Genomic DNA, 12,001 nt, shown 5'->3' with positions numbered 1-12,001 from the left:
TGTTAAATTTAAAGTGCATATCTGTACCAGGGGGCAGAACCAGGATTTTTTTTTTAAATTCCTTTAATATGGCGACATTTTCAGCAATTTCATGGATCGTGATGAAAGAAACTTGGCATCTTAAGGATAATGAAAGTTATGAGTGTTATATTTGGTGCAGATCCTAATTAAAATCTGATTCTGTTGGATTTAAATGTCATTTCATAAGGCGACTGTTGGACCTTTGCAGAGGTATGTGACAGCCATTGTAGTTTAGATATCTTCTTGGGTTATGTTGTCAGATGGCTGCACATTTGAAACAGTTATATTCCACTCAATCAAATGCATTGTATATACAAAATGATCCCAAAAAACATTGTGGGTGAAGCTTTATAAATGTTTTTTTTAAACTTGGTTTCCTTATACACACCCCAGCCTGAGATAGTTTGTGGTGATAGTGTGAAGTGTGTGAGTCATAAATATCATGTTTTGTTGTGTATGGGACAAAAGAGAGAAAGAAGCATTCCCCACTATCGCTTCATTAGTGGAATAATTGGTTCAGTAATTAATTTGTGGATCACAAGAACTCTTCTAAAGCAACGATGCTGATTATAAATTGTTTTGAGCAAGAAAATGATCCAAACGTTTGCTCTTTCCAGCCCCTTAAATGTAATTGTTGCTTATTTTTATTTTATGGCATTTTAAAATGAGTTTAGGAACTTTTTTACATTTAATAGACTAAAACGGTAAATTCAGATCCAAACCGCGGTGATAAACCTGCATAAGTTAAACCCAACTGAAACTTTTTTGCATGTTTGTGTTTCTGAGATATTTTTTGTGTCGCGTGACTTACCTGAAAACCTGAGATGCAAAACACAAACATACATTCAGCTCTCTCACATCTGAGGTTAAAAAATAATAAAAGGAGGGAAGGATTTCAGCTCCCAGTCACACACGCGGCCGAAGCAAGCGAGGTTCATCTTCCTTTGTTCCTGCGGAGAGGTTTACTGTCTATAAACACTCGGCTTTTACGGCGGAACGTCCAAATAAAAAGCTTTTTGAAGAACTTCACCCAGTCAATTAGTCGAGCAGTGTCAATAGACCTGCCGCATAATGACTCACCTGTAATTGCGTGAGAACGAGCACTTACAGGAGACTGAGTGGCACGTCACATAGGCATGACAAAGCCCTCAATCTGTTTTTTAAGCACCCATTCTGTAATTGACCCCCCCACCCTCACCCCTCCCTCCCTGCTCCCTCCTCACAGACACACACATTTGTGTTCTGAAGTGGTAAACAATCACGTGGCTGATGACACTGGGTGGAGGATTGGAGGCTGTCCTCCTCCGGGCTCGTCTTGAAGCGTGGGCCGGTGGTTAAATGGAAAGACACTCACTGGACAAGCTGGGCTTAAACTAACGTCCTCCTCCGGGCCTTTTCATTAACATGCGTCCTTTCTTTGTGCGGCAGGGCAGTGGGATAGTGATCGTACAATTACCATAACTGGCTGATGTTATCTCAGCTCGGTTCAGAGGGGAAGATCAGCTGAACTGTTGAAACTGCTGAGAAGACTCCCCCCCCCCCCACACACACACACAGGCCTATTTCTTCCTGCCTCCTCTGCCTTCAGCCACTTCAAAATTAAATTCTTCTCCATCTTCTACTTATGAAGCACCTCTCTCTAATTTCTGACGCTGATAAGTGGGCATCAAAGGGAAGCCCGGCGGCCATCAGGCGGCCTGAGGGGGCCGCACATGCTCCTGCAGAAAACCTGACCTTCGCATTTAGGAAATCAACTTGTCATTCATAATTTATTTGAGACAATGTACAACTTAAATATCTTTGGAGTTGAGCTTTAACATTTAAAAAGAAAATCCTTTGAAAAACACCAATTTGGGTTTAAAAGTTGTGTTCATGCTTAAAAACTAGAGGATTACATTTTTTTTTTAATTGTGATCATATTTTGATTTGTTTATATTTTAATAACGTCCCAGAGGTTTACCCCTGAGACACGATGATGTACAGGGCACCCTCTGCAGAACAACAATGCCCCCCCCCCCCCCCCCCCCCCCCTCAGCAGTTCAAAGTAGTCGCTCTCTCCAAACATTATCATATAATTTGGGCCAGCCGTCAGCTTGTAAATAAGTGATTTAGAAGCCCATTGTGTGTTGGGGCACAGGTTGGAGACAGGCGTCTTTGCTCTGCCGGCATGAGCCGCCGAAGACAAAGGCAGGAGACAGAGCGTCTAACCTTTGATTCTTCTGAGGACTCAGCCGTCTTGTGTCAGGGCAGGACGCATCGGCCACAATCATGCCCCCGATGTGGGGGACGTCAAGAACAATAGAGTCACTCTCCCACAGTCAGGCTCAACAGCCCGCCCCGGCTGCAATTGGATTAGCAAGTGTCCAACCACCACATGTTAGTCAGGTTGACATAAAAGTGAAATATGAGAACAATAAGGCCTTTCGCTCCAAAGGGGGTACACGCTTTGAAATGGCCTTGCCTTTCTGTGACAGCTTCTGTAACCGAAAACTGAGAAAATCCATCACAGGGCGATAATTTCCAATATTCATCTTTCTTTGGTGAAATGTGAATCGTGGAATGGTGAAGAAATGGTGAATAATATCTTGTGTTGTAGATGAAAGTTGATTGAAACACATTAAAAGGCCGAAAGATAACTAAGATAAAGGTGTAGAATTTAAATCCAAATTCATGTTGAAACCAAAACTGGACTTTACTGCCACCTTGTTTACACACACCCATATATGTCTTGATTCAAATTAATCAGTGCATATTTCAGATAATTTCCCACGTTTCCTTTAAAAAGTGACCATTTCACACAGTGCTCTAATTTAGGCAAATACACAAAGCATGTATCTTGTGCTGGGTCTGAATGTATTATTGGAAGCAAGTCATGTTTTTATTTTTTTTTCTCCAAAAATGTATATAATATGAAAGCAATAAATATTACAAGTAAATAAACTTTACTTTTTAGATTGTTTTTACTATTTTCTCAATAAAAAAACTTATACAATCTAATGTACATTATGAAAAGTTGTACAGCTTTTTATGTTTAAAATAAGGACTCAATTTATTTTTAATATGTAGATATAAATATATATATATATATATTTTGTCAAAATATATGATCATATTGTCAAAGAAACAAAAAAAAAAGTGAGACAAACATACACCTCAACATAAACGTTATAAATAAGGGTCCAAGTGAACTTCTTTTTTTTTTTTGGAGTAAAGACCTTCTGATGCGTCCATGTTGCTTTTTTTTCAAGTCTCTAGTCCAAGTCCATGTTGCAGATAGTCTGTGTGTTAGCGGCAGCCGCAGCCCTCCACTACCATTTCCTGATAGTTTTTTAGGACCACCTTGTCGTGTTCGTCTAGGTAGAGCATGGAGATGGCGCTGAGCTCTGTTGGCACGCAGCAGGCCTTGGGAATGTTGTTGTTCACAGAGTTCACCAGTGTCTGAACAATGGCGTGGTTGGTTGAGTTCAGATGATCTGCCAGAGGAAAGGGGCATTCCCCGTGGCAGTAATAAGCCTGGTAACCAGGGGGCGCCACTATCCAGTCATTCCAGCCTACGTCGCTAAAGTCCACGTAGAGCGCGTGGCGCCGGCAGTTGCGGTTGCGTTTGCGGCCCCGCTGCTTGGGGCTGCGCTTGGTCCGGCGGGTCAGTGGGTGACCCTTCCCGTCGTGGCCAAAGGTCACCAGGAGGGGGCGCAGCTGCTCCCAGTCCTCGCCGGGCTCCTGGTGTAGCGAGCGGCTGATGCGGACGTGTCGGCCCTGGTGACGCGGCGTTTGGTTGAGGTGCTGCACCTCCACAGCCAGCCCGTAGTTTGGGAGGCGCTCACGAGTCCAGCGCAGCACGGCCGGGCTGACGTCGAAGCTCTCCCATTGCGACGCGTTCTGGCGCACGAGCCGCGTGTCCAAGAGCTGCGTGATGAGCTGCCCGGGCCGCGGGGGCTTCAGCACCTCGTACACGTTTATCCGGTGAAGCCCCTGCTCGTCTGAGAGGGCGTTAGCCACGACCTCGTCAATCTGATGACGGTAGAGCCTGAGTTCGGCGGAAGAGAGCAGCTCGTCCTCCGGGATGCTGCTGAGGTTGAACATGAAGCGAAAGGGCGTGGCCTCGCCAAGGTCCTGCTCGTGCACCTTTTCCATGTGCTCTGAAAATGAGGAGGAGGAGAAATGTTAGCTCAAGTGAATAATTGCCTAATGTTCAGTGTTGGTAATATCAATGAAAAAAAAAAGAAAACTCACAACTTTCACATTAAGACTTTAAACATTGACAGATCCAGCAGATAAAACCATTAAACACGGCTCTAAGCTGTGCTAACCTCACATTTAACACTTCCTTGACGTTTCTATATAACACAAAAAGGACGTACTTTTCCCCGGCCTCTGCAGTACTCAACAATATAAATACACAGCGTCCACGCTTCCTTATCTATCTCCACGGATTATCCAGCCCTTCTCTCAATGCCTTTCTCCGAGCACTTTGCTGAAACACGCATTACAAGAAGGGTGGTGATTAACGTACCACAGCTACAGTATAAACACAGTGGAGGCTCCCTGTTCCACGCTCAGTCTGCAGATTTCTGGCAAGATCACCATTGTTGGGGAAAGGAATGTTGTGTCTACCATTTTCCTGCTCAATCCACCCCTGTTATTTCACACCCAGGCTCTAATCTTACCCAGGTGGTTCTCATTATTAAAACCTGCTGTGTTTTTGATTAGCTCCGCAGTTTGTTCACTTAAGACATTTATCATTTTCATCGTGAATAATCATTAAGGGGCCAGACAATACAGTAGAATCTCATTTATCCCAAGCCCATGGAGAGGGGGGGGGGGGGGGGGGGGGGGGGGGTTCGGCTGATTCAAACGTTTTTGTACGAGTTAACCTTCTCATGTGCTTCATCGCTCTAATTCATGATTTTGACAAACCAGGACACGTCTGCTGTTACACCCAGAGAATAAAAATACTCTTTTCCTGCGGAGTCCTGAATTAGTAGTTGCATGTTTTACCGTCCCTGTAAACATCTCTCCTCACCAAAAGCGTCCGTCTGCTGCAGACTGTAATACCTCACCGTGTTTTGGACAGATCGGCCAACTGAATCACACTATCGCACAATGGTGCTCCCATGAAAGCAAGCACTCCTACTCAAAAGACCTCAAAGCGTATTATTAACATAGTTTAGCAGAGGAGAAGGAGGGTAAATGCCTGCAGAGAGCAGTCGGAACACGCACACACACACACATTCTAAAACACACACACACACACACACACACACACACACACACAAACACACACGCACATGCATGTATGCACGTACACATTGCATCACAGGCACAAGTTCCTCCTCCAGCGGCGGGGCTCTTTCTTCCTCTCCTGCCTTGGTACGTTGCCGTGTTGGTGTGTGTTGCCACGAGCAGTGTGTTTGACAAGGCCCATTAAGGCTGACTCATCCCTCCTTCCTCACTACTCCCCCTAAGGGTGGACATGTTCTGGAGCCCCCCCCGGTTCTCTCAGTTCACTACGCCACAAGGTCACTCTCTAACTCTCAGCTCCGGTTCTCCCTTCGGCGGTTTTTTTTTAAGCGTTTGCCCGACGCGCTCCAGTCTGGCTTTCCAAGCTCAACGTAGATTTAGCAGATCGGTCCACCTGGAGTTTCTCCTGGCCCAATTGAAACGTCTGCAGCTGTCGCTAAAACTAAGCAGATCCAAGTCACAATAAACAGAAACCCTTCTAACATTCCAGCCTTTCTATCGCACCAGCTCCTGAGACTGTTTTTCCATCTCTCCCGAGAGCTGCAGCGTCTGCTCTCAGCACCCACATTGTTGGCAGTAGGGGCTTTATTTAGAAGGCTGCAAGAGTAGCATTAAAGATAATTGCACGTTGAGGAAGGTCCCTCTAAAAGAGCCCTCCATATAAACTGGAGACTTGAGACATGAGAGAGGAGCACACTCCAACTCCAGGCCAAGACTGCAGCTTTTTTAAGCCATGTTCGGTTGGGTGGGGTGAGAAGTGCAAGTCAGTAATACGGAGGCATGCTTTTCTTTCAGCTTCTAACCAAACACACAGAGTTTTGTCAAATGAGGCTCTTGAGAGCTTGTCTGGCAGATTTTTGTTGCCCCTCTTTATACAGTGTTCGGTGACCACATCCTCAGATTCCTTGGTTATGGTGCGATGGGTGGAGCTGCCTCGTGATTCAAGGGATGTAGGAAATGTTTGTTTAATCCTGAAAACTTACCAGTTGTGAACCATGCTGATGAAATATAATGCTAGTAGAATTATAATGCCTAGAAACTGTGACCTTGACTCTGGTGAAATGTTTCTACCACCTGATGCAAACATCCTCCTTTTCGTTTCTCCTTACCTTCATGGTGGAAGCCCCTCACAGTGTTGGCCCGGCTGGCTGACCTCTCTGGGTACTCAAAAGCAATGTCATGCCCGCCAGCCTCCTCGGCCTCCCCCGACTGCAGGCGGTAGAGGTCCAGCAGGTAGCGGGGCACCGTGGTGGAGCGGCTGGGCCGCGGCCGCCTCTTGAGGCCGAACATGTGCAGCAGCGTGGCCTCGAAGTCCCGCAGCAGTTCATGGCTCTGAGAGGCCGAACGACCCTGCAGGCCCGGTACTTTCTTTTTCCCTTCTTCAGGTATCAGACTAGCATGGTTGCTCTCTCCCAGCAGGACTTGGCATATTAAAATGACCATCAGCATTCGATTACCAGGAATCATGATGTCTCTGGGGGGGAACAGCAGATGGCACAGGGAATTATTAGGAGAGAGCTGGGAAGAGCAAGAAAACAAAACAAGGGACCTGGAAAGGAGAGAAAGGCCTTGGTTTAAACTGACAGAAAATATTTGTTTTTTTTTTTACCCTTTCCTCCCTTTCTACGCCACCCCCTCTGTCCTGGCTGAAGGCAGCTCTGACTGGTTTTAATGGTTTAATGGTCTACCTTGTTTAAACTGTCCCTGATCAGATCGGCCACTGTCTTCACAGGTAGACAGCCGGTTCAAGAACCCAACTTTTTAGAATTTAAGCCCTTCCTATTCACTCCCCCCCCCCCCCCCCCCATCTACTCCCTCCTCCACCGTGATCAGACAAATAAAAGCGGCAGCCCTGGGGTCAGAGCAAATTCTTAGCTCGATAAGGAGCCTCGTCCCCTCTCAGTCTGCTCCAGCAAGCCATGGGGCAAACCTCGGGCTATTTAACTGAAAAAGCTCTTCCTCATGCGTATATATTATTAAGGTGCTGTTGAACGCCACACAAATCAATTACTAGTTGGACAGAGTGGGAGACGGGAAAACGTGAGATACTGAAATTGAAATGAAAAGGTCCACTTACTTACCGACAGAAAATAAAGCATGGGAAAACAGTCCATGTTTGTTGGGAGCAGGCGATGGACACGTTTTTCCAGGAAATGTTAGGTGGTTTTGGGCGGCTGCAGGAGAACGTTGGAGTGACCCTGTTCCTGAAAGACAAAGACGAAAACATACATGAGGCGAAAGGCAACGGCTAACACTTCAGGCGAGAAGTCAGAGAAATGCATGTTTATGTCAGTGTGTGTTTAAGTGGGCAAGAGAGAGACCCGGCGTCTCTTTAAAGCTTATCATTTTGGCTCATGGGCTAAGCTAGCTATTTACTGTGACTGGAATGTAAGGAGGTATGTGCCACAACACAGAGAGCAGATCCCCAACGCCTCCACAAAACACACCTCGACTAGTTCAGAAAGTAAGAAGAAACCTTCAATGAGAGAGAGACAGAAGAAAAACAACTGATAACAGCCGGATTCAACTGAGAAAAAAAATCCCTGAAGCAACCCTCTCATGTTCACACACAAAGACCAAAGAGCTGATAACACCACTTTGATCAGGAGTGGTAAAAATCCATACCCAAAACATGAGGGTGGTCGAGCGTTCAAGAACCCCGACTCCAAGTGAACTCACCAAACCTTCATCCGTCCAAAACAAATGAGATCAGCCTTTTTCTCCCGTTTAAATAGATGCATCTCGAAAGGGGCCTCATCTCCTGGTAACGCTGCCCCACTCGAGGGATCAAACAGGTTGTAGTGACGCTGATGACAGGCCTCCTGCTCTTTGACACCACTGTCATCAGTGGGAGAGTCGAACCCTCAGCGCTGGAGTATGCGCGGCGTGTTGCAAGAGGGAAATGTGTCTCTAATGAAGCCACAACATCCAGGTTTAAGCACCAGAAGAAAAACACGCTGGGTTTTTCGAGGAGCAGCATCTCCAAATAAAATCTAAAAAAAATCATTCTGCATAAACTAAAAAGATCATTCAACGACTTTAACAGCTCCCCATTCTGCTCCTCTCTCGAATTTAACAAGCGCTGCAGTGTGGCTGCAATGATTCAATTCCTCTACACGTCATTTAAACGTGTTAAACGCTGCTGACTCACACTAATAAAATTACCGAATTTCTGACACCAGTCACTACCACCACAACATCGGCACCACGGAGCAGACATTTTAACTCTGGAACGATGCCGGGCTTTGGTCATCGCTTGGCGCCTGTTCCTGCTGGAGAGCGACCAAGCATTACTACACAGTGAGGATGCACATTAACACTGTGTGCGCATGTGTGTGTGAGTGTGTTTAATATACGTTTTGTGTATTTGAGTGTGCACGGGTAATGTCGGGCTCCGTATCTTTGTGATTATCTCGGCCCCTGCACGGCTCACTGTACACGCAATCAAGGACATTTTCCCTAACTGCATTAGACTTTGACCTCCGATTGACCCCCCCACCCCCTTTTCTTCCTCCGCGGTCATGACACTAGATCCCAGTGTGTGCGAGGGGAAGGTGAAGTGCGGTGCGTGTGTGCATGAGCTAAACGACGTGCATGCGCGGCTGTCTGTATTCACGCACAAGTGGGTGCCACCGCTTGCATGTTTGTGAGAACTGTGGCAAAGAGAGAGAGAGAGAGAGGAGGGTTCAGAACATGATCAGCTCTATTACCCAAGGGGTGGAGGGGGGGTAATGTGTGTGTGTGTGTGAGTGTGAGAGAGAGAGAGAGTGAATGTGTGTGAGTGCACATCTCTGACAACAAATGTTCATTGTCCAGAGAGGGCCTCTCCCATGATTACAGGGATTCATAGTACTCAAAAACACTGACCATACAGAACATCTTGTAACTGTAACCAGCCACTGACAAAGCTGCGGGCTGAAACGGACAGACACTCAAAAGTGGTGCGATGATGATGAAAGAAAAATGCGAGGCAGGCGGGGAGCGACTTTCAACTCTGGGAAAAGTTATCACGTTCATGTTCGAGTGGCGTGTTTCCACCAGGGGTGATTGGGATAAAAAAAAAAAACTCAATGCGTTTTCCACCACAGAAGTATGGATTCACATCATTGCAGCGAGATCAAATAATACAAATTTACTTTAAGATTTTTCACAACAATGTCCGAAGTTTCACATTCAGACAGACAGAAACTTTTTCCAAAAACAAACGCAGGCCCGGGGAGCAATTAGGCCGCAGCAGTCAACTGCCCTTGGCTTTGCTCGGTCCCCCTTGGCCTCTCTCTCCCTCCCTGACCACAGATAATGTGATCAGACTCTGCACATGGCTCTTCAGATGTGTTTCATGAGGAATTTGACAGTGATGGTGGGAGGGAAGATGAGAGGGAGGGAGGAAGAGGAGGGAGGGCAACAGGTTACCGCTGGAACAGCCAAATCTATGGCCTGAATCTTTTCTTTCATTTTTTGTTATCATTAAAACAACAGTAAATCAGTTCAGCAACCTGTTTATAGTCATGGGAGTTTTTTTAAGATCAAGGCTAATGCTGCTTTAGATTGTTTACGATTCATTGTAATATTGTGTATCTATGATTCCAACAGTCAATCCATATAAATTAAATAAGAAATGATAGAATTTAAACACTATCCCTTTTAACAAATTCATTTGAATGGTCTTCCTGTCAATATCTGGCTTGTGACTGAAGGTTAAAGGAGTTTAAATAATAACCAAGGCTTCACTCAATAGGATCCAACAAAGTGCAATATCCTCATGTCTGTTGAAAGAAATAAACCAGGGACCTGCGATGTGTGTTGTTGTTGAGTAGAGGTTTGGGGTTTTATTAGCTCCCTGTGAGCACTTCAGCAGGAAGAACATTCACAGTCAGTGAGATCACTGAGAGCAGGTTAATGGTTTTTGTTTAAGCTGTGGTGTTGTGTGAAAGAAAACATCTCAGATACAAATGACCAGCTCTACGACTTTCATTCAAGGAGCAATTAAAACACAACCAGGAAAAAATCTACTTCAAATGCTTCCAGCTAATTTGTCTTCGAGGTTTTATGTGTTAAAAAAATCTGAAGTCTGAAAATATCAGGTGACTTCATCAACAAAAAGTCAACGCCTGATCCAATATTTTCCCGAAACCTGAAAAGGAAATTGTTGCCAACTCTTTGCCAGGCACATTAATGAAAAAAGTTGAATAAATACCTATTTTAATTTCATAAATAAATACAATTCCATTCAAACTGTGATAAGCCCGTTCCCCTGCACGATGGAGGAGAAATGTGAGTTGAAAAGTAAAAGGTGTGTGCCAAAGACGCCATGCGCCCGCAGGCCGCAAACTGTTCTCCGTGCTGCTGCTGCTGCGCGACGGGATGAAATGACACAATTTCACTCCGTAATCGTTTGTTACGAGCAGGTGTAAACATGTGAGACCTGCTTTTCCATTGTCGCTTCCCAATTATCAACCGGTTTCAACTCTACTGTAACGTTATACCTCTGTAATGTGTTGGCACTGGATGCTTCTTTTTTTTCTCGTTGGTGCAGACTTCGTCATACTTGGACCGAACTGTGCCTTTTTTTCAGTGACGCATGAATTGTTGTTGACCTGTTTGAGAAGCGGGATTTAATTTCAAAATTTAAAAGAAACTAAAATAACTAATTGTTTTTGTTTTTTTTCACGACTAGGCTGAAATTCTGGTCTGTGCCATCTCCCCCGTCTTTAACTTGTTACGCGTAAAACCAACCGGGATGACGCGCGGCGGACACAGGTGTTAAACACCCAGAATCTCAGCGGAAAGTTCAGGAAAACTTTCAAATCTGCACAGTTGACATATTTCAAAGTTATTTAAAGTAAAACAAACGCGGAGAAACCAAAAGCTCGGTTTGGAAATGACCTCACTTGCTTCTCAACACTCCGGCACAAAAGGCTTTAACCTGTTCGAGCTCCACCAGGATCGCTGCGCTATTTCCACCCCCCCCCCCCCCCCCTTAAAAAGAATCCTTCCTTTCACTTCACCCCTCTCCCTCTGTCAGTGTGAGATTATTATGGGATTGTAAGATTCTATATTTATACAGCTCTCGGTGAAGTCGCCAAAAACACCAAACCCAGTGGCCCAGTAACAAACTGTCAACGGCGATTCCTCCTGCTCGCGTTATTCAACAGGTTCGGTTCCCATTTAAAAGCTCCGGTGTCTGGATCGTTGATGTGTGTGGGTGTGTAGGGGTGTGTGTGGGGGGGAGGATGAGCGCTTACCATCAGTAAGAGGTCCAGGTATCCTCCAGCGGAGTGAATGATAACGAAAAGGCGAGGTGGAGAAAAGCAGGCACGTCCAGGCGCAACGCCGAAAAATGAGCCTCAAGTGAGAAGTTTGGTGCCTTTTTGGCTCATTAATCCGTTTTTCAAGCGCACAGGAGCGGACCCGGGGGTCGGAGCGTGGAGAGGCCGGGGCGCACGGGCTCTGCGGCGGGGGTTTTCCTATCCGTCCTCCGGTACGGTTCGTGAGAGGGGCCGGCGGTGCGCAGAGCGAGGGGGAAACTTGTCAAATGATCCAGCATCTATGGCTCCTTCCAGTTTTTATCCCTCCCTGCCTCCTCCCTCCCGCTCTCCATCCCTCCCTCCCTCCCTCCATCCCAGACCCCCACCTCCCTCATCTGTCTCAAACACCTTGGATAACCCCCCCTTCCCGTCTCTCCTCCTCCTCCACCTCCTCGTTGCGCGCTGCGGTTTTTTTCTCTTTTGCATTATTA

The 12,001-nt window shown here is 46.0% G+C and overlaps 1 protein-coding gene across 1 annotated transcript; it reads right to left on the bottom strand.

Moving 5' to 3' along the window:
* Nucleotides 1-2,061: 2,061 nt before the first annotated feature.
* On the bottom strand, nt 2,062-11,640 carry bmp4 (bone morphogenetic protein 4). The gene is made up of 4 exons (XM_062398075.1): nt 11,508-11,640; nt 7,344-7,466; nt 6,372-6,736; nt 2,062-4,160 (listed from the first exon to the last, which is right to left on the bottom strand). The coding sequence occupies exons 3-4, from the start codon at nt 6,727-6,729 to the stop codon at nt 3,307-3,309; spliced, it is 1,212 nt and encodes a 403-aa protein (XP_062254059.1). The 5' UTR covers nt 6,730-6,736; nt 7,344-7,466; nt 11,508-11,640; the 3' UTR covers nt 2,062-3,306.
* Nucleotides 11,641-12,001: the final 361 nt, after the last annotated feature.

The sequence above is a fragment of the Platichthys flesus genome, chromosome 10 (genome assembly GCF_949316205.1).
Source record: "Platichthys flesus chromosome 10, fPlaFle2.1, whole genome shotgun sequence".
NCBI lineage: Eukaryota > Metazoa > Chordata > Actinopteri > Pleuronectiformes > Pleuronectidae > Platichthys > Platichthys flesus.
This window is presented reverse-complemented; position numbering and strand designations above follow the sequence as displayed.

What these genes read in the sequence shown, in the direction of transcription:
- bmp4 (XM_062398075.1), bottom strand. Translation starts at nt 6,729, where the DNA reads ATGATTCCTGGTAATCGAATGCTGATGGTCATTTTAATATGCCAAGTC. An exon ending in GAGGGGCTTCCACCATGAAG is followed by an intron (nt 4,161 to 6,371) that starts GTAAGGAGAAAC and finishes CCTCATTTTCAG; the next exon opens with AGCACATGGAAAAGGTGCAC.